Raw genomic sequence first — 19359 nt, forward strand, 5'->3', positions numbered from 1 at the left:
ATGAAGCAACAGGAGGCAGGGTGGGCTCTGCCGGGGCTGACCGTGGATGGAATCGGGGGGCTCCAGGCCAGACACAAGCCTACTCTTGAGGAGCCGCAGGTGGTAGGGACAGTGGGACGCGTGCTGGGCCAGGGCCCCGTCCACAACCGCGGGGGGACACCCCAGGAGTGACGGCTCCCCGGGCAGCCCCCCCAGCAGCTGGGCGACCGGGCGCTCGTCTAGGTGGTCTGAGGAGGAAGAGGCAGAGCGAGGGGAGAAGAAGGGAGAGCAGTGGAGCGGAAAAGAGGGAGAAGCAGAGGCAGCGGGGACAGAGGCGCAGACGTCCACGGCGCTAGAAGAGAAGTTGGGATTTCAAAAGGAACACCGTGTCTGCAAAGTTCACAGAATGAAGAATAAAAAAAAGTAAACAAGACACAAAGCAAACACGGAGATGGGATAAGACAGGATTTTCTTCGTTAAAAAACGGCATCAAAACATACTGTCTGCAAGGGAAGTGAGCGATCATGTCTTTGCAACAAGTATTCAGGTTCCTCCAAAGACTCCCCCACGATTTTCGTTTCCCATATTCACTTTGTATTCAAACAGTTTTTATTTATTTATTATATATATATATATATATATATATATATATATATATATATATATATATATATATATATATATATATATATATATATATATATATATATTTTTTTTTTTTTTTTTTTTTTTTTTTTTAAATGGACCAAAGAGGACAGTGTGGCCTTGCAGGGGGATAGAACATCTCAATTTGAAATGGAAGGACATGGTGTCCTAACCTCTACTATTGGCAGAGACCGAGTTCTGCACAACCTAACTTCACAAGCATTGACATGTTCATGTTTTTCTGTCAATGGGATCAAAGTAGGTCTTGCCCTAATGGACATGACCCTTACTCTGCTACAGTATAAGCATGAATCACCCCTTCACTGTTTCAACGTCGATCAAGTTCAGGCAGAACTTGTTATCCAGCCAATTAACAGTGTTAACTAATTGATAAAAGGGAAAGAATGACCACACACCGATGGAGTTTTCTATATTCAACATTTCTCAAGTTACCATGGTGCTTACAGGGTAATTCTGGCCATTTTCCACTTGGCCTTCGTTCCCCTGCCCGTACTGTATAAATAATCCCCAACCAAAATCTACTTAAATGCTTCAGTTAAGCGTTTCGATGATCTAATGTCGTCAGACCAACTGCAACAAACAGTGAAACAGAGTCAAATGGAAAATGGAATGTTGAACACACAAACAAACGGACAGCTTTATTTTTCAGGACCGGGGCCACGTGAGAACACGGGCAACGGCTGCAGGATGCATGAAAGTAAAACAAATCCCTTCCCTGATGACACAAGGCTGCGTCGACATCCACCGTCCCTGGCTCCACCAGTGCTGATGAGGATCGGCCAAACAGTCACTTCAATAACATTTTAAAATAATATCCATTCACGACTCTTAACAATGAATCTAGAATAATTAATCTTGGTATAGATACATTAAATGTTTCTATAGCATGATTAATTATTCTAGATTCTTAAAAGTAATTAAAGTAGTTTAATTTTAACTACTTTGCTGTACTTTATAGTAGTACTTTCTTTTTCCAGTAATGTAATTACTAAGGAAAGAAGCACTAATTATTTACAAATATTTCGGAGATAACCAACTCAATATTGTTATCTTATTCCTTATGAAGTAATCGCTTGTAACTTGCCAAAGGGGTCACATACTTTCCCTTCAACACTTCAGAAAGGTAACCATGAGTACTTTATTGATGTTAATGGAAGTACCTCCAGAATTAAAGAATCATTTAATAATAAAATTTAATAAAAAAAATTAAAAAAAATTGTCCAAACTGCAAAATTGGAAAGGGATTGGAACGGCCAAAGGGTGCAAGTGAGAAATGTGATATGTATGCAGATCGCTGACTTAGCATATCATAAAGCATAACAAATATATTCCGTATGCATCCAGCAAACCTAAACCGTGGGATCGGAGAAGTATATTAATGGGAGCAGGCAGAATGGAGATTTGTTAGAAGTGATGGTCAAAACCAAATCCAGAAACAAACACACAGGACGTGTTATGGAGAAGAAACTTTTCTTTTAAATAACAAAATAAAATCAAATTAAGGTCTTCAAAGAGGAATTCCAAATAATTACTGATCCACGGTTCAAAGCCCAAATCCAGAAAACACAGGGAAAATGTTTTCTACCCCCGAAAAAAAAGGGTCATGCAAGATAAACGGGAACTGGAGGGTGGAGATAAACATGAATAAATGCAGACATACCATTAGTCGGATGCCTGGCAAACGACACAGAAAATCTCTTTACTGCCGGCATAGAGAACAGCTCTGAGGAGATAAGAAAAGTATACTGGTGTTACTGGGAGTGCAGGAGCCACGTCGCTGTGTCAGCCACTTCATCTGAGTCTGTGTATTTCAACTCATGAGATTGGTTTTCAGTGTCGTGCTGGTTTGGCGAGTGCGTGCGTGCGTGCGTGCGTGCGTGCGTGCGTGCGTGCGTGCGTGCGTGTGTGTGTGCGTGTGTGTGTGTGTGTGTGTGTGTGTGTGTATCTAGGTTTGTTAGTTAGAATTATATGTTCGGCAAAGAGTGGGAGGAGGAAAGGCGATAGGAGCGTAAATGTTAGGGGGTGAGAGAGAGAGAGAGAGAGAGAGAGAGAGAGAGAAGGGCAGACAAAAGGAGGAAAAATTGCAAAGAAGGGGCAGAGAATGTAACAAGTGGCGAGGGAGAAGGGAATGGAGAGAAAAAGCAGAGCGAGGGGGAGACGGAGACAGAAAGATGGACAAAGAGACAGACATTTGCGCCGTCTTATTTATCAACGTCTGTCTGTTTGTTTATCTGCCAAAGGAGACGTGGGGATGAGGGCATCTCTGAATAAACAGGGTGGAGATGGACTACCACAGGATGGAAATGGGGTAATGAAGAATGTTTGTGTCTACGTGACTTGTGTGTGGATGAGCGGTGTCGGGCTCTAACCTAGTGGCCGTTTGCAGGGGCGACGGAACCGACACCGGCTAAGAAACCGGCCACGCTTTTATGTCTTTCCTAGCTCTGCTACAACCTTCTGCAGTTCATCTTTATCCCTCTTTAAAGCAAAGGGCCGCCCCCTCGATAGCGAAGGCCAACATGAACAGGTGTGGTATTTTTTTTTTTCGTAATGTAAAATGAATGAAAGAAAAAGATGAATTACAGTCTGCCAACATCGAAAAGAACTGTGGATAAAATCAATGTTATCAAGAGGCTTTAAAACATCCCTTTACAACTAAAACACTGCAATGTTGCCTATAGTTTCACCCATTGGGTACACCAGGAGAATCGCTTGCTTCCTTTCAAAATATTTCAAGATAGTTTTAATAACAGGAGATAAGACCCCCCAATTACCCCCCACCACTAAGCCTGTATTACCAGCTGACGTCATTCCAGACCCACATGTACAGTATTTCCTCGTGAGCAGGACAATACACTACGAAACAGCGCTGAGGATATACAGTATGGAGAGGCCTGCTCCTTCAGTCTGTCGTTTTGAAGCCATAGCGCCCCCCGGTGGCCACCAGGGCCAACACAGTGCATCATTTCTGCGCCCGCAGCCCAAGTAAAACAACTGCAGGTTTTTTTTGATCTATCGATGGCAGTCAACTGTTCTGTTTGGCTGAGTGCAACAGTTACATGTTTGGCTGCAAAATATCTAAATGTTGTGCTGGGTACGTTCTAAGCTGTTTTAGGTTAATTAATGTACTATGTGCACCACAAGTGGCTGGAAAGGAAATTGCATTCTACGCTCTCTGGTAAACAAAGCCAGACCAAAAGCTAACAGGCAGGTGAAGGTGGGACATGAGGCTGTGGATTATTGGTCTGGAAAACATCTTTGTTTGTGAATTAACAGGCCCAGTTTTCACAATCGAAGGATTCATTTGTGATTAATGAAAAATCCAGTCTTCTGACGTCCAGACAAGGAAAAAAAAAAAAAAAAAAAAAGTTATTTTACTGGAGATTATGAATTAGAAATTCCCCAGAGCTTGACCCTATTGCGCACAAAATCATGCATCAAGGAGGAAACAATGCAGTTGTCCAAGAACCGATCAAGCAGTGGTGTTGCCAATATTTTGTCACGATGCAGGAACAGTAACCACTGATTGACATGTTTCAACACACAATCCAATACCAAGCATGCAAAGTCAGCACAAAGCAAATCCGCCATGCTGAAAAATCAATGCCATTGTTTCAAGCGTGTTTCGAGAATATGTGACGCAACAATTAGACACAGCTAATTATTCAGATTTAGAACAAATGACCAGTGGAGGAGGAGGAGGAGGAAAAAGGGATTCCAGTAAAAATTAACCAAAACAAAAAGCAGCCAAAGATCCCTTGAAAATGAACTGCAGGGGACTGTACAGAAGAGAGCTCCTCAAGGTCAGAGGAAGATTGAGAGGAGGAAAGATAAGAAAAAATAAAAAAGAAAAAATTCAAAACCCATTTTTAAGTCAAGACCAAAGAAAACAAAAAAAACCCTCAAATTTTTGTCATCCGGCGCCCGGTAGAAGATGGACAGATTTGTCCCCAGGGGAAAGGATTGATAGCGGTGAGGTGCCAAAGGACATACCAAACATTCCGATCTGGCATGGCAGGCTGCCAGGCGACAGTGGTGGTTTGCGATGGTGGTGGTGGTGGAGGTGGTGGGTGCGGACGTAGTCCCGCAGGTTGGGGGCGCTAGAGGACACCCCGAGGACGGAGGCGCTGAAGAGGCCAAAGCCCAGGGAGCCTGTGTGAGGAAGAGCCGCCAGCGAGGGGGGTAGGGAGGGGCGGAGGGGGGGAGGGGGTTGGGGCCGGTGGTGAAAGGAGGGTAGAATGGAGGGATGGATGGATGGATGGAAGGATAGATAGATGGAGTAGGAGAGGAGTGGAAGTATGATGGGATGGAATTAGTTTTTTTTGGTACACACCATTCAGTTATTACGAAAACATTTTTTTTGCTACAGGTTATTATTGACGACTGCATCGCTCAAAAGCCTTTAAAAATCCCCTGTTCCCCTTCAGGTCCTTTCACAGCTCATTTGTATTAAACAGCAATGCATGATATCTTTTACACTCTTTGTACTCTGAGTTATTTTTAGAAAAACACTCTATACTTGATAACGACAAAGGTCTGGGAGGTTTTTGGCATCAAAATGACTGCCATGTGCCGCCACGCGGCATATAAACAGAGGTCAACGCTTACACCCAAGTCTCCTGTGCTGGTGTTGGATTTGGGGTGGAGAGCACTCTGTGAGGTCTTGACAAGGGCTTTGCACTTACTATAAATAATCAGCTGCTAGACCCCGCTCACAGGATGCCAGGGGCTTAAGATGGAGTGGCTCTGATGCCGCGCGAACACTGTGGCTCTCCCGATTTCCAAATTGCAGAGATTTCATTCTGACTGTGTGGGCTGGCATGACAGTGCGTGCTGGGGCCAACACATTTATTACTTGTAACGCGTTACAGTAACAAATTTATTTTTAGCAGTAACAGAGTAATATAACAAGTTACTAATAAATGTGGGTAATATAATTACAGTTACCATGTCAAGTAACGCACGTTACTAGGGGTGGGCCGATTGAATGAAACGATGAAACGACTATCCGTTATGGATATTGTGTTTTGTCAGACTAGGACTGTCGTCCGTTTGGAGAAATGATGATCTCATTGGGTAGATCTGCTATATGTCATGACTAATACATTGCGTGATCTGATCATGCTCACGCGATAGGACAGCTGCGCATATGGACCCTCCCCTAAGCTGTGTCGCAAAATCGGCAGCGGAAAGTCTCTTTGCCAATATCTGGCGTTATATAAAGCGTTTAAGTTAAACAGTTTGATCACATATTCTGAAGCGAGTTCCAAAAAGTGAAGCCCTGTAGTGCAAGTTATGTGAGACACATGCATTGAGGACACACAACCAGAGGGGTCACATGAAAGGCTGAAAACATTTTTCTGCAAAGTCATTCCAGTCATTGCTCCTCTGCTCGCATTTGATAATTTTATGGTTATATCCTCTCCCCAGAAATCAACATTCTGATCGGGTCTTTTCATGCTCATATGAATATCTTCATGTTAGAAAAGGTTGCCAAGGAGTGTAAGACTGAAACACATGCACAAGCAGCCCCGTGTATCTATTGCACTGGGTCTATCTCATGAGAGATTCCTAGCTTGTCCTGACAGACAGAAGAAGGGATGTTTACTGAAATTCTGCGTCGGTTGTTGTTCATTTATACGGTTTGTAGAGTTGTAGATACAAACAGAACTGGGTTTTGTGCATTTGGTTTATCTGTCGAAGCAGATCTACAAATGTATTGACCCATATTTGCACATTTGCTGTTTTTTTAATTTTAATTATTTAAGGCTTGATGTGTAAACATATTTGTATACATTTTTGCACATGAGATAATTTGTGTAAAGTTATTCAAAACACATGGGGATAAAAAAAATCTGATCAAAACATTTGGGAACAAGGTGGTTCCACAAGTTCTAAAACTTAATGACCCTGTTTATTTTGATTCCATGCACCTCGTTCAAGGGTACTTCATAGACAAGTGATAATAAACCTCCGCCCCATGAATTTTCGGAGGAACACTCCGTGACCACTTGCAACACACTAACATACATAATAATCCAACCGTTTGATCTCTCAGTAACTCAGACATCTGCGCTGCACTATCCTTAGGTGCATTTTTACAAGATCTTGGAGAAGACCAATTCAATTTGGAGCTGATCTTGGGATTGTTGCATCAAAGGATCAAAACAGCACCTTTGGCCTGAAGGTCATCTCCTCATCACCCAGTGAATATCCCCCCCCGCACGACGTGACACCAGAGATCCTGCAGTTGGCTCAGGACACATTTCTCCCAGCTGACCTCTTCCCTACATAGTCTAGGTGGCAAACTGTCCGGCTGCTGCTATGCAATGCTGTCATGGAAGCTATGCAGCCGGCTAGGAGGGTGCCACAGTTATTTGGAAGGGCGGGTGAGAAAGACAGAATATGAGAGAGAGAGAGAGAGAGAGAGAGAGAGAGAGAGAGAGAGAGAGAGAGAGAGAGAGAGAGAGTTAAAAGAGCACAAGAGAGGGGGCAGGATGAATATGAGGCTAAATGGACCTGGAAAGGTTAGTGGAGGAATAAGAAAGAAAAAGAGAGAGACGCTAATCAACGGTAGAGCGAGAGGGAGGAGGAGAAGTTACAGGGAAGGCTAGATGATTCCATTGATGACAGCTTGAGATGTGCATTTTGGTGGCAGTGTGTCCGTGGTTTGGTAAACACTCCCTCACTTAGAAGTCTCACACACACACACACGCACACACACACACACACACGCACACACACACGCACACACACACACTAACTTTAGCTGCACAAGTGGTCCTGACCTAGTCCAGAGGGGGGCTTGATCTCAGGCGACTGGCGGGAACTTGAGGGGAAGAGTCGGTAGGAGCCTTTGGAAGAGTACGTCGGGGAAGTCTCTGAGAGGACCTGAGGGGGACCACAGAAAGCAGGGGTTACGGCTGGGACCTCGACCTTGCTAAATCACAAACTGCCCATTGTGGTGGGGGTTTCTTATTTAAATGTGAGATTTGAAAAAGTCAAACTGGGGCTAAAACATCACGACTCAGCTGAGGGTTAGTGAAGTTAACCTAAAATTGAATGATACACACAGATTACACATGTTACGGAAGGGAAATTCGACTCTGGGTTTCTCCTCTATTAGTACAATTAAAGGTGGAACACCTGAGATAAAAAAATAACTTACGAGTGCTCTGCATGTCCAGAGATTTCGCTCTAACTATTTGTGCATGCATCTGTGTCCTGTACAGTAGTTATTCCTATTCCTATTCCTGGCGTTATGCTTTGATCTGTTGCTGAGTTTACTGTTGTTTGCACAGGAATTTCCCTTTAGTCCCTACCTGCTCTAGTTGCCGGTTAAGACGGAGCAAAAAATGGCTTGCTCCTTCTTGAGAAATAAAAGAGCATATGGAAACCAACAAACATTCTATGTGCTAGATAAACCATTAACCCTAGAGAACCACTTTCGCCAGATTGGAGGATATCACAATGATATCATTTTACTGTTTTTACCATTTTGAGACACTTCGCCTTTATCTTGCTGGCCTAAATCTCCTGCCCATCGCTACTAGCTAAGCTTCATCTAGCTGTCCCACGCTGGTACCTCCATGGAACCCGTCTTGCGGTTGCGGATCATGGGGGATCTCCGCTGAATGCTGATTGGCTCAGAAAGAGGAAGTGCCTGGTCGGTCTGGTCATGGGAAAGGTCCTCGAGACTTCCCTGGTTGGTCTGCTTCTCTTGATTCTGGTCAGTTACAGGGAACAAGAAATAGGTGAACAGCCTCAGACATGGGGTAGATATTTGTTGTGGAACTTAAAATAAAAAATAATAAAAATATACATTTTACACACACACACACACACACACACCAACAGTCAGCATACACACAAATCTCACAACCTACAGAAAACAGACACACTGCATATATGTATGTGTCAAATAATTTCTTGAACTTGCGCGCGCGCGCGCACACACACACACACACACACACACACACACACACACACACACACACACACACACACACACACACACACACACACACACACACACACACACACACACACACACACACACACACACACACACACACACACACACACACCTCAGAGGAGGCGGGACGGAACCCGCAGCCAAGAGGCACGTTCTCCTCATCCTCACATCCTTTGACTCCTGGACTGAAGTGAAGCTCCACGTGGAAGCGCTCCTCAGAACAGGGGTCCTGTCCACACACAAAAGAAACCCCTCAATGGCATGGCTTGATACATCCAATGAAAAGTGTTCTCCTCACCTCTGAACTAAAGCGGGGATCGCATTCCACTATGCCTATTTTGCGTAACCTACTTTTTGAAGCTTGATTTGAATATTTAGCAGCCTGGTAAACTGGAAGTTCTAGACAGCCAAACGTATAATAAACTGGATCAAAAGGATATAAAACAAATACACACTTAAAGAGCAACCAAACCATAAAATCAAACAACCGGGACGGCAACCCTTCTGGTTGAATTACTAAAGATGGCAAGTGACATCCGCTGGCACAAATCTGAAATGATCAGTCAAAACAATTGAAATACCCCACGTTAAACCATAGATTGTGCAGTCAAAAGAGGTTGCTTTTAGGGTTTGGTAAAGAATAACCAAACCCTGAAAGTGGAAATCTCTTAATAATCTATTTGATGATATTGAATGACTGAGATCAGCCTTCTCAGAAGTGTTTCACATGACTTTCAGAAGATGTTTTGCCACAAATGGCTCGCTGCCCACGAGCACTGTATTCAGAGGACAGACCTTGTTGTTGTCCTCGTACAGCATGATCACTATCTGGGTCATGTAGTTGAGTTCCGACACGGCACTCAGGTAGTCCATAGCCTGCTTCCACTGCTGGTCATTCTCCTCCTGACACACACACACACACACACACACACACACACACACACACACACACACACACACACACACACACACACACACACACACACACACACACACACACACACACACACACACACACACACACACAGGGTATAAATCCTATAATAAAAGTAACTGTATCACTAATTCTCAGGAACACATATTAAACATTTCCATTCCCCTCTCATATGAGGCGACAGCCTTCATTGAGGAGCACTGAAGCAACAAGGTGAATAAGTTTGTGAAGAAATATTAACAAAACAGCGATATGGTGGAAGATATGGGACACGTCAGCTAAATTGCCCAAGATGGACATTGCCTTCATTGGCAACATGCACAGTGGCAACAGCGATTGCATATAGGACTCATTGAGAAACATGCTCTTGAAGACCTTTTTATCATCCTACTACCATACAACTTTCATTATCCTGTGAACTCCTTTCAACTGCCAAAAAAACAAGCCATAACACATTCATGTGTTTCCATACTGACATTTATTTCAGCGGATGCCATTGTTCAGACACTGGAATTAGTTGCAATTCCTGGATCACATAAAAACAACTTAATGAAGTTAATGCTGGTCCCCTGATCAGCCATCTCAAACATAGCAAATCTAGAGGAGCAGTAGATGATTTCTCCTCTAAGTAAAGGGATGTTGAATAGCCATAATGAAAATTTGGGCATAACTGTTTCTATAAAATCACTGATTCTATCAGATTCTGCATTGATAGAAACCTGTATCATCCTTCAATTGTGAATTAAATTTAAATGTTATTATTTGAGAGCCCACTACAGCCATTGGCACTAAAGCCTTCAAACTATAAAAGGTAAGTGGAGACACAGACCTTTCGCTTTTAAGGCTAGAGGGGTTGAAGTCTCTCATCAGGTAGTTTTGTTGCGTCACCGTTCTCTCTTTACCACAGAGTTTTCCACTAGCTACTGTGCTTAAAGGAGACCATTGCTTAATACTCATTCAAGTCAATTCTAAGTAAATTGGTGGAAATGCGATCCTAACCAAACTGAAGTGTAACGTACGTCCAGCAGGCCTCCGTAGCGGAAGATGCTGAGCAGTGAGTGGACGTGGCTCTCGCTGGTGAAGTAGAGGCGAGTCCTGACATGTCGGCCGGGAGACATCACCCCCCGAGAGTATCTGAAGCAGCAGGGCCAGCAAACACATGAAAAAAATAAACAAACACGTAACCAGACAGTATTGAGGGAAGGTTTGTGCCTTTTTGTGGATGTCTGTTTATTTGCATACACAGATATATGGTGTAGTATAGTACATCTAGCTGCTCAGCATTAACAAAGTGCTCGTTCAGCTAACAACACTTCTGGTATGGTGGTGTATAAGATAAAAACGACATTAATCCGAGAGGTAAATTCAGGAATATAATATGGTCTATGTACTGTTTATTGTTATACTGTAGTGTATAACAAGGCGTATAACATGGTGTATAACATATGGTGTATAATATGGTGTATAACGTGTTGTATAACATATGGTGTGCAATACTGTGTATTGCATGGTGCATAACATAAAGTGTACAATATAGTGTATAACACAGTGTATAACACGGTGTATAACATGGGGCACAACATGGGGCATATTACGGTGTATAACAAGGTGTATAACATGGTATATAACAAGGTGCATAGCAAGGTGTATAGCAAGGTGTATAGCAAGGTGTAAAACAGGATGTGTAACAGAATGTGTAACAGGATGTGTAACAGGGTGTATAACAGGGTGTATAACAGGGTGTATAACAGGGTGTATAACAGGGTGTATAACAGGATGTGTAACAGGATGTGTAACAGGGTGTATAACAGGGTGTATAACAGGGTGTATTACAGGGTGTATTACAGGGTGTATTACAGGGTGTATTACAGGGTGTATGGCACGGTGTATAACACGGTGTATAACAGGGTCTGTAACAAGGTGTATAACAGTCTATAACATAGTGTATAACATGGTGTACAACAGGGTGTACAACAGGGTGTGTAACAAGGTGTACAACAGGGTGTACAACAGGGTGTACAACAAGGTGTATAACAAGGTGTATAACAAGGTGTCAAGGTGTATAACAGGGTGTATAACAGGGTGTATTACAGGGTGTATTACAGGGTGTATAACACGGTGTATGGCACGGTGTATAACACGGTGTATAACAGGGTCTGTAACAAGGTGTATAACAGTCTATAACATAGTGTATAACATGGTGTACAACAGGGTGTACAACAGGGTGTGTAACAAGGTGTACAACAGGGTGTACAACAGGGTGTACAACAAGGTGTATAACAAGGTGTATAACAAGGTGTATAACAAGGTGTCAAGGTGTATAACATGGTGTATAACATGGTGTATAACATGGTGTATAACAGGGTGTACAACAGGGTGTACAACAGGGTGTACAACAGGGTGTACAACAGGGTATACAACATGGTGTACAACATGGTGTACAACAGGGTGTACAACAGGGTGTACAACAAGGTGTACAACAAGGTGTACAACAAGGTGTACAACAAGGTGTACAACAAGGTGTATAACAAGGTGTATAACAAGGTGTATAACAAGGTGTATAACAAGGTGTCGAGGTGTATAACATGGTGTATAACATGGTGTATAACAAGGTGTATAACAAGGTGTATAACAAGGTGTATAACAAGGTGTATAACAAGGTGTATAACATGGTGTATAACATGGTGTATAACATGGTGTGTTTGCGTCTCACAGCGGGTGCAGCTTGTTGACGGCCTCGTCTTCATGCGTCCTCTGCAGGTCCAGCTGGATCTTCTTCATCAGGGGGACGCAGTAGGCCTGGGCGATGTCCAGCTTCTCTGCCTTGCTGATCCCGTATTCCTGCTCGTAGATGCACCCAGTTAGTCGTTGTCCACTCACCTAAAATATTATGTTTGAAATACCGAGGAGCACACTCTGCGTGTACTGTGCATGTGTTGACCTGTGGTATGATGATGTCGGCCAGGGCTCGTGACAGGCGGAACAGTTCCAGCGTGTCCTCCAGCCCCAGCGAAGAGTTGTGCTGCGTGTCGTACTTGACACAATCGTAGATATCGGGGATTTTGCTAATGTCGTAGCGGCCATTTTTCATTCGGAAATCTCTCTCCAGTTTGGACCAACGCTGCAACATCAGCTCCAGAGTCTCACTGTGGTAGAGCTGCAGGTCTGGACAAAAAGGGGCGGGGGGTAAATTATTTGAGAGGAAGGGGGTATCTGCATTTAAAAAAATGTGGTCTCTTCCATTACCAAAAGGGAGTTTCACAGCATGTACTTCAGGTGTTCCTATTCTAAAAAGGTATTTTAAAAGAATCCTGGAAAATTCAAAAAGGGTTAAGGAAGAAGGAAAATCAAAGATATTCCTTGATGCAGCTTTGTGTTATTCAGCCAGTGACACGGTCCCTCGAACACACACATTCTGACTTCATTTTCACGAAATCCAGCTTCTGTTGGATTTTTATAAAAGCAACAAAGAATTAGTGGAGCGAGAGCGGTAATTATTGAGGCAGACGTGTCTTACAGCCTGGCTCTTGTGAGCGGATGAATAGAACTGTGACTCCAGAGACGGCACTGCTGACTGCGATGTCTCTTCTTTAGCCATTCTCTCTATTTTCTTTGTGCACGCCATTATGCAGTGTGTATTTTTGCCAAATGCCCGTTTATTCCATTATATAATGCTCACGAGGGCGCAATTTCACACCTGACCATCCTCAAAGGGTAATTCCTCCTCTGAGTCCCTTACCAAGGTTTAATGTATTCTTTTCCTCTCCACCCACCCAATTCAGGTTTATTTTCTGGTAAATTTAGCCAAACTGGCCAAAATAGCAGTTAATGGCTAATTAAATGAAATAGATTGGAATTGAACCATTCAAAACCAGCAATAAAATCAGACCCAGACGCATGGAGAAATGGATCGGTCAGACCCAACCTGATAATAAAAGATCTTAAAAGATAGCTGATCATTTCAATCCCATTCAACCAGGGTTCTAAAGGATACTTAAACGATAACAGCAAAAAGATGGTTGATATGTTTAGATGATGTCTCTCAATTTGCAGTGTAATTGTCATACTGTTCATACCTGCGGATTTGGGGTCCTCCAGTCTCTTGCGGATCTGTGAGGTCAGGCTCTGGATGAGGGCGTACACCTTGTCACAGGTCTTCACTGGATTCTCTATGAGCTTCATGGAGTTGACCAGCGATAGGCTTCCAGTTGGGGCCAACTGGAACCCAGCAAAGAATTAGTAGATAATATACAATATATACAACAAGTAAAAGGCTTATACTACCTAATGCACAACTGGGGCTGGGTGACAAATCAATATTAATATTTATTGTCAGATCATAATATTACCATCTTGTACACGTAATTAATGATGAGAATATACTATTTAAATTGACATTACTTTACTTTAAGTTATCATATTTTGTAGTTCAATGCGATGAACTGCGGAATTTTGAATTTATAAGGAGGTGTTTTGATAGAAAATAGATACAACGTCAAATTCTGAAATTCTGACTATCGTAATTAAAAATAAATAAAATCACCCCGCCCTAGGCACAGTCCTGTTTTTTTATTTCTTTGTATTCAACCCCAGAATTAGGATAATGTTTTAGAGCCCCAACAATAGCATGTTGTTGCACGAAGTGAGTGCAAGAGAATATCCCCAATAAAGTCAAGTCACACTTTATTTATATAGCGCATTTCATAGCAGGGCAACACAATGCGCTTTACAGAGAAATGCAAGCAAAGAAAATTATATAAAAAATTGTGCAATCATAAGAACAGTCAGCATTCAGAGCACACACACAAATCTCACAACATACAGAATACAGACACACTGCATATACTGTATGTGACAAATAATCTCTTGAAATGGCGCGCGCACACACACACACACACACACACACACACACACACACACACACACACACACACACACACACACACACACACACACACACACACACACACACACACACACACACACACACACACACCAGACTGTAGTGAACAGCAGGGTTTTTAACCTGCTTTTAAAAGTGTTAAGTGTGGGGGCCTCTCTCAGTTCCCTCAGCAGGGTGTTCCATTTACTTGGTGCATAGATACAGAAGGCAGCCTCCCCTACTTTAGAGTTGGTACCAGGGATGGTTTAAAGACCACTGCTTGTGGACCTGAGGGCTCTTGCTGGTTAGTGTGTAATGAGCATTTCTTTTTTATACTGAGGTGCAAGGCCATTTATAGCTTTATATACAGGAAGCAGAATCTTAAAATCAATCCTAGTTTTAAGAGGGAGCCAATGTAGAGACCTAAGAACAGGTGTGATGTGTTCAAACTTTTTAGTCCCAGTGAGAACACCTGCAGCCGCATTTTGGATTAACTGTCGCCGCTACACAGCCGATTTTGGGAGGGCGGTGAATAGGCCGTTACAATAGTCCAATCTACTCGTTATGAATGCATGGTTTCATATTTCAGAGTCTGCTTTTGACAGGAAGCGTCTTAATTTTGAAATATTTTTAGATGGTAGAATTTGTGATGTGATTGATATGACTCTTAAAATTTAGATCGCCGTCTATGATTACACCCAGATTTCTGGCTTCATTCTTGCTCTCCAAAGATAAAGAACTGAGATGAGCTGCAATTTTCTGTCTCTGAGCCTTTGCACCAAAGATGAGTATTTCTGTTTTATCTTTGTTCAGTTGTCAAAAGTTCTGAGACATTCACGCATTAATATTATTTATACACTGAGTGAGGGAGTTTGTGGGGAGTAGGTCATCTGGAGATAGGGATATGTACAGTTGTGAATCATCTGCATAATTATGGTAATTTGTTTTGTGTTTCTACAATAATATGTGCAAGTGGGAGCATATAGAGGTTAAACAATAATGGTCCAAGAATCGAACCTTGGGGCACTCCACAAATAAAATACACTTTGTTCGAGACAAAATCTCCAATGGACACAAAGAACTGCCTGTCCTGTAGGTAGGCTCTGAACCAGTTTAGAACCCGGCCAGATAGGCCGACTCATTTTGTAATCTCGCTAATAAAATATGATGGTCAACAGTGTCAAAGGCAGCACTGAGATCCAGGTGCAGAAAAACAGATTGTGTTTTAGGATCAGTGTTTATATGCAGATCATTCACAACTTTAATAAGTGCTGTTTCTGTGCTATGGTGAGGTCGGTAACCAGATTGATAAGTGTCTAAGAGGCTGTTTTAGGTTAGTTACTGTTTTTTCAAGTATTTTGCTGAGGAGTGGCAGGTTGGAAATGGGCCTGTAGGCAATAACTGTTGTATCAAGATTGCTCCTCTTCAGGAGCGGTTTAATGACAGCTGGCGTAAGTGCTGCAGGAAATATACCTGATTGAAGAGAGACATTTAAAATACCTCATGCGCTAGGCAGTTAAAAACAGTTTAAAAAATGTGGTAGGGAGAGGGTCCAGGCATCAGGTGGAGGACCTGAGCCTTCCAAAAATATCGCCCAGTTTTTTTATGTTTAAAGGGACAAAGTGAGACATGGCAGCTATTACTGGAGAATTGGAGGGTAGGCTCATTTCAAAAATTCACATTTTTTAGTGGAGAGCATCTCTGACGGGGTTGTAGATGGTGGATTAATAAGTTGATCAACAGTGCAGAAGAGCACTTTACTTTTGTTGATATTTTCATTAATGATCTTAGAGAAGACTGTCTGGCCTGTTTAATTTCTATATTGTATTGATTGAGTCTATCCTTGTGAATTTCATGGTGAACCTGAAGTTTTGTCTTTCTCCACTTACGTTCTGCCTGCTGACACTCTCTTAAGCTGCCTAACAACTGCTCCATTTATCCAGAGGGCTTTTTGTTTTTCTGTGTTTTTAGTTTTAACAGGTGCAATGTTATCAATGATATTTTGTATTTTTGAGTTGAATTTGTTACTGCTGTCTCAATAAAGAAATCTGATACCAGGACCTATATCAACCAAATCATATCTGGACCAAGGCTGTGAACTTTGTCGAAGTAAAGAATATTATTATATATTGTATTATAATATTATGATATATTGGATAATATTTATTATTGAACATAGAATATTGTTGAGAATGTACTGTCCTTTGTTTTGTTTAATATATCACTTTATTTCTAGCTTCGTTTTAATACTGTTATTAATTTTCATATTATTCTTAATTATTTTCTGGTGTAGTGTGTTTTCACACTGACAATTGACATACCTATAGAATAGTATCAATACTGTACTAGACTACTATGTACTACACTACAATTGTATCAGCAGTTAACAAACGGTGGATTTGGACTTGTTGAATGGATTTGTTAAGCTTGATGTTAAAGTTGAATAGATAGGTAGCATTCCAATTATTTTGTTTTATGCGTACCTTGTGGTAGTCATCCTGTGTGAGCTGCTGCTCCTTCTGCATGATTTCAGCCAGCCTGGCCTTGACCTTCTGCTGGCAGCCTGTTAGAGAGTCGCTGTCGCTGTCCAGGAGCCCGTTCATGTTTGCGCTCTTCACCATCTGGACCAGGATCGGTGTGAGCTCCCCTTCCAAAGCCAGCAGACCCTGCAACGGTACATCAACGCACCCAGAGTTGGAACTGAAGCCGTTTGATAGCAATCCTATCCGGCTGACACGCTGTGAGGAGGATATTTGATGAGACAAAAGTGCTAGAGGGGACATGGACTCCTGGTGGGTTTGTGTGTGTTGCCAGCTACTCCCATTAGGCAAGGAAAGTTTATTTGTATGGCGTATTTCACACACAGGGATGACTCAAAGTGCTTTACATAAGGCATCAAAGGCATTGCATAAAAGTAAAGAAGAATAAAGTTTAGAAATAAAAATAAAAAGACACTAAAGGTCAATGTCATGCTTCTAACTGAAACATGATTAAATAATAGTGCTGTAGCAGCTCTTGTTAAATCAGCTGAACTAACCTCAATTTCATGGAGGATGTCATTAGAGCAGACGAGAAGGGTGGTGATTAAGTGTGAATTGACTTTTCGGATTGAGTCAAGGGTTATTATGCATTTCCTATCAAACAACCTTACTTTTGGAAGACCTCGCTCTAGTTCACGACTACAATGTAATTAGCGTTGTGTAAGTTGACGGGACAGTGTGTTTGGAGCAACATACAGTACTATGTTGAGCTCTATCAGAAGTGTATCATTATCATTTTTTTGTGCAAAACCAAAACACTCCCAAGAACTAGTAACCTTTCCATTCATTTCCCAGGCTATATTTAACATGTAGGATCTGTACCAGAACCCTGGGAAATACATCTGTATTTTGGGAACCTTGATGGACAGGTTTCCGTGTATCACGTTACATACCAGGGCACATCAAATGCCAAGAAAATGTTAAATAAAACTACTTTATGATTTCACATATTTTAATAAACACCTCTACCTGCATACACAATTAAAAGCAAAGTAAGCAAAACCATGCTTGTAATACCCCTTTCCCACTGCACCAAAAACCTGGTAACACATCTGGCATTTGTCACCAGTGGGAAAGTAAAAACACAGGTCGCAGTCCTGGGTCAAATGACTCTGCAATAGACACAGGTTTTAATCGGCTCCACCTCCGATCGGCTCTGATGTAAAAAGGACACCTGGGTTGACCAGAATTTTGGCCCCTTTTCCTGCGCAATGCCACATGCGTTGATAGTCCGGACGTTGGCACATAAATATACAGGAATATCAGTGTATCATTCCATTATTGGGGGGACCACAGTGGAGAACCCCCTTGCAACCCACCGGGCTCCGAGTCACTCCAGCACCACCCCAGGCCGGTCCCTACTGCGAGCGGCCGAAGGACCCGCGCGCGCAGCAGCAGGATGGAGTTTCCATGCTGCTTCTACTGTAGTGTTGGGTCGTTCATGAACGATCCGATTAGTTTGAACCGCTCAAATGACTTCTTTTTTTTTTCAAGTATTAAAGTTTTATGTCGTTGTTTGTTTAAGTTGCTGTCTCCTCTACTGTTTTGTTCCCAATCACACTGGAGCCATAACACGCCATTTTCCAGACGTGTTTGACGTTAATTGTGATGCGCCAGAAAAGAAAAAAAAAAAAACATTTCTCCTGGCAATGGGAAAGGTGTCAATCGCCAATTTTTAGCAGGTTAACCCGGGTCAACACACTACTTTTGGTGTGAAAACGGTATAAGATAAGAAAAGGGTAAACACAGCCAGAAACAAAGTAAAAGATATAAAAACACTTCATAGACACTCTGCCCACCAAGACAACCATCCACAATGTATGTTCAATTCCACAAAACAGCATTTAAAGCACTCAGTCAATCACATCACAGCTGGGGATGGGCAATATTGACGAAATCAAATATCATATATTTTGACAAATACCGCAAAATTGATAATTTGATGCTAATTTGCTGATGAGCATTGGTGCTGTCATATTTACTACACACAAAATATATTTCAGAAACAGTTAGCAATGTGGATATTATAACCAAGCAGGTAGAAGCATTGATTAAAAGATTATGTCTACGCAGTTCAGAAAATGTATATGTAGGTATTATAATAACTAAAACCCGGACAATATCACGTCTTATAACATTGCCCAGCCCTAATCACAAGGATTTACACTTTTTAGTTATCCAGTGTTTAGTTTAAAAACAAACATGGCTACCTTGGCAAAAGCAGCGGCTGTCATCTGCACTCTGCCCTCGTCGGAGGCGTAGATCTTGAGGTCGTGGCGGTAGGTGCTGTGGAGGCGGAGGAGTCCGCACCCCGGGAACCCGGCGTAGTCGCCTGAAAGGTCACACATTCACCGCAGTTGGAGCAGGTGCAGCCTGTCTTTGA

The 19359-nt window shown here is 42.3% G+C and overlaps 1 protein-coding gene across 8 annotated transcripts in view; it reads right to left on the reverse strand.

Moving 5' to 3' along the window:
* LOC307231488 (inositol hexakisphosphate and diphosphoinositol-pentakisphosphate kinase 1-like) overlaps positions 1-19359 on the reverse strand; it is a 51029-nt gene that overhangs the window by 11063 nt on the left and 20607 nt on the right. For 7 of the 8 annotated variants that reach the window (XM_080002222.1, XM_080002220.1, XM_080002219.1 and 4 more), the window contains 11 exons: positions 19187-19308; positions 16920-17102; positions 13631-13772; positions 12496-12719; positions 12268-12395; positions 10574-10688; positions 9416-9523; positions 8733-8849; positions 8231-8371; positions 7434-7536; positions 2306-2368 (listed from right to left, as the gene is read on the reverse strand). In XM_080002222.1, the coding sequence (XP_079858348.1) occupies positions 2306-2368; positions 7434-7536; positions 8231-8371; positions 8733-8849; positions 9416-9523; positions 10574-10688; positions 12268-12395; positions 12496-12719; positions 13631-13772; positions 16920-17102; positions 19187-19308 (1446 nt within the window). The remainder of the gene's footprint in view (positions 1-2305; positions 2369-7433; positions 7537-8230; positions 8372-8732; positions 8850-9415; positions 9524-10573; positions 10689-12267; positions 12396-12495; positions 12720-13630; positions 13773-16919; positions 17103-19186; positions 19309-19359) is intronic. The other variant, XM_080002218.1, reaches the window with a different exon arrangement.

This window comes from Zeus faber (assembly GCF_960531495.2).
Source record: "Zeus faber genome assembly, chromosome: 6".
In the NCBI taxonomy this organism is placed as follows: domain Eukaryota; kingdom Metazoa; phylum Chordata; class Actinopteri; order Zeiformes; family Zeidae; genus Zeus; species Zeus faber.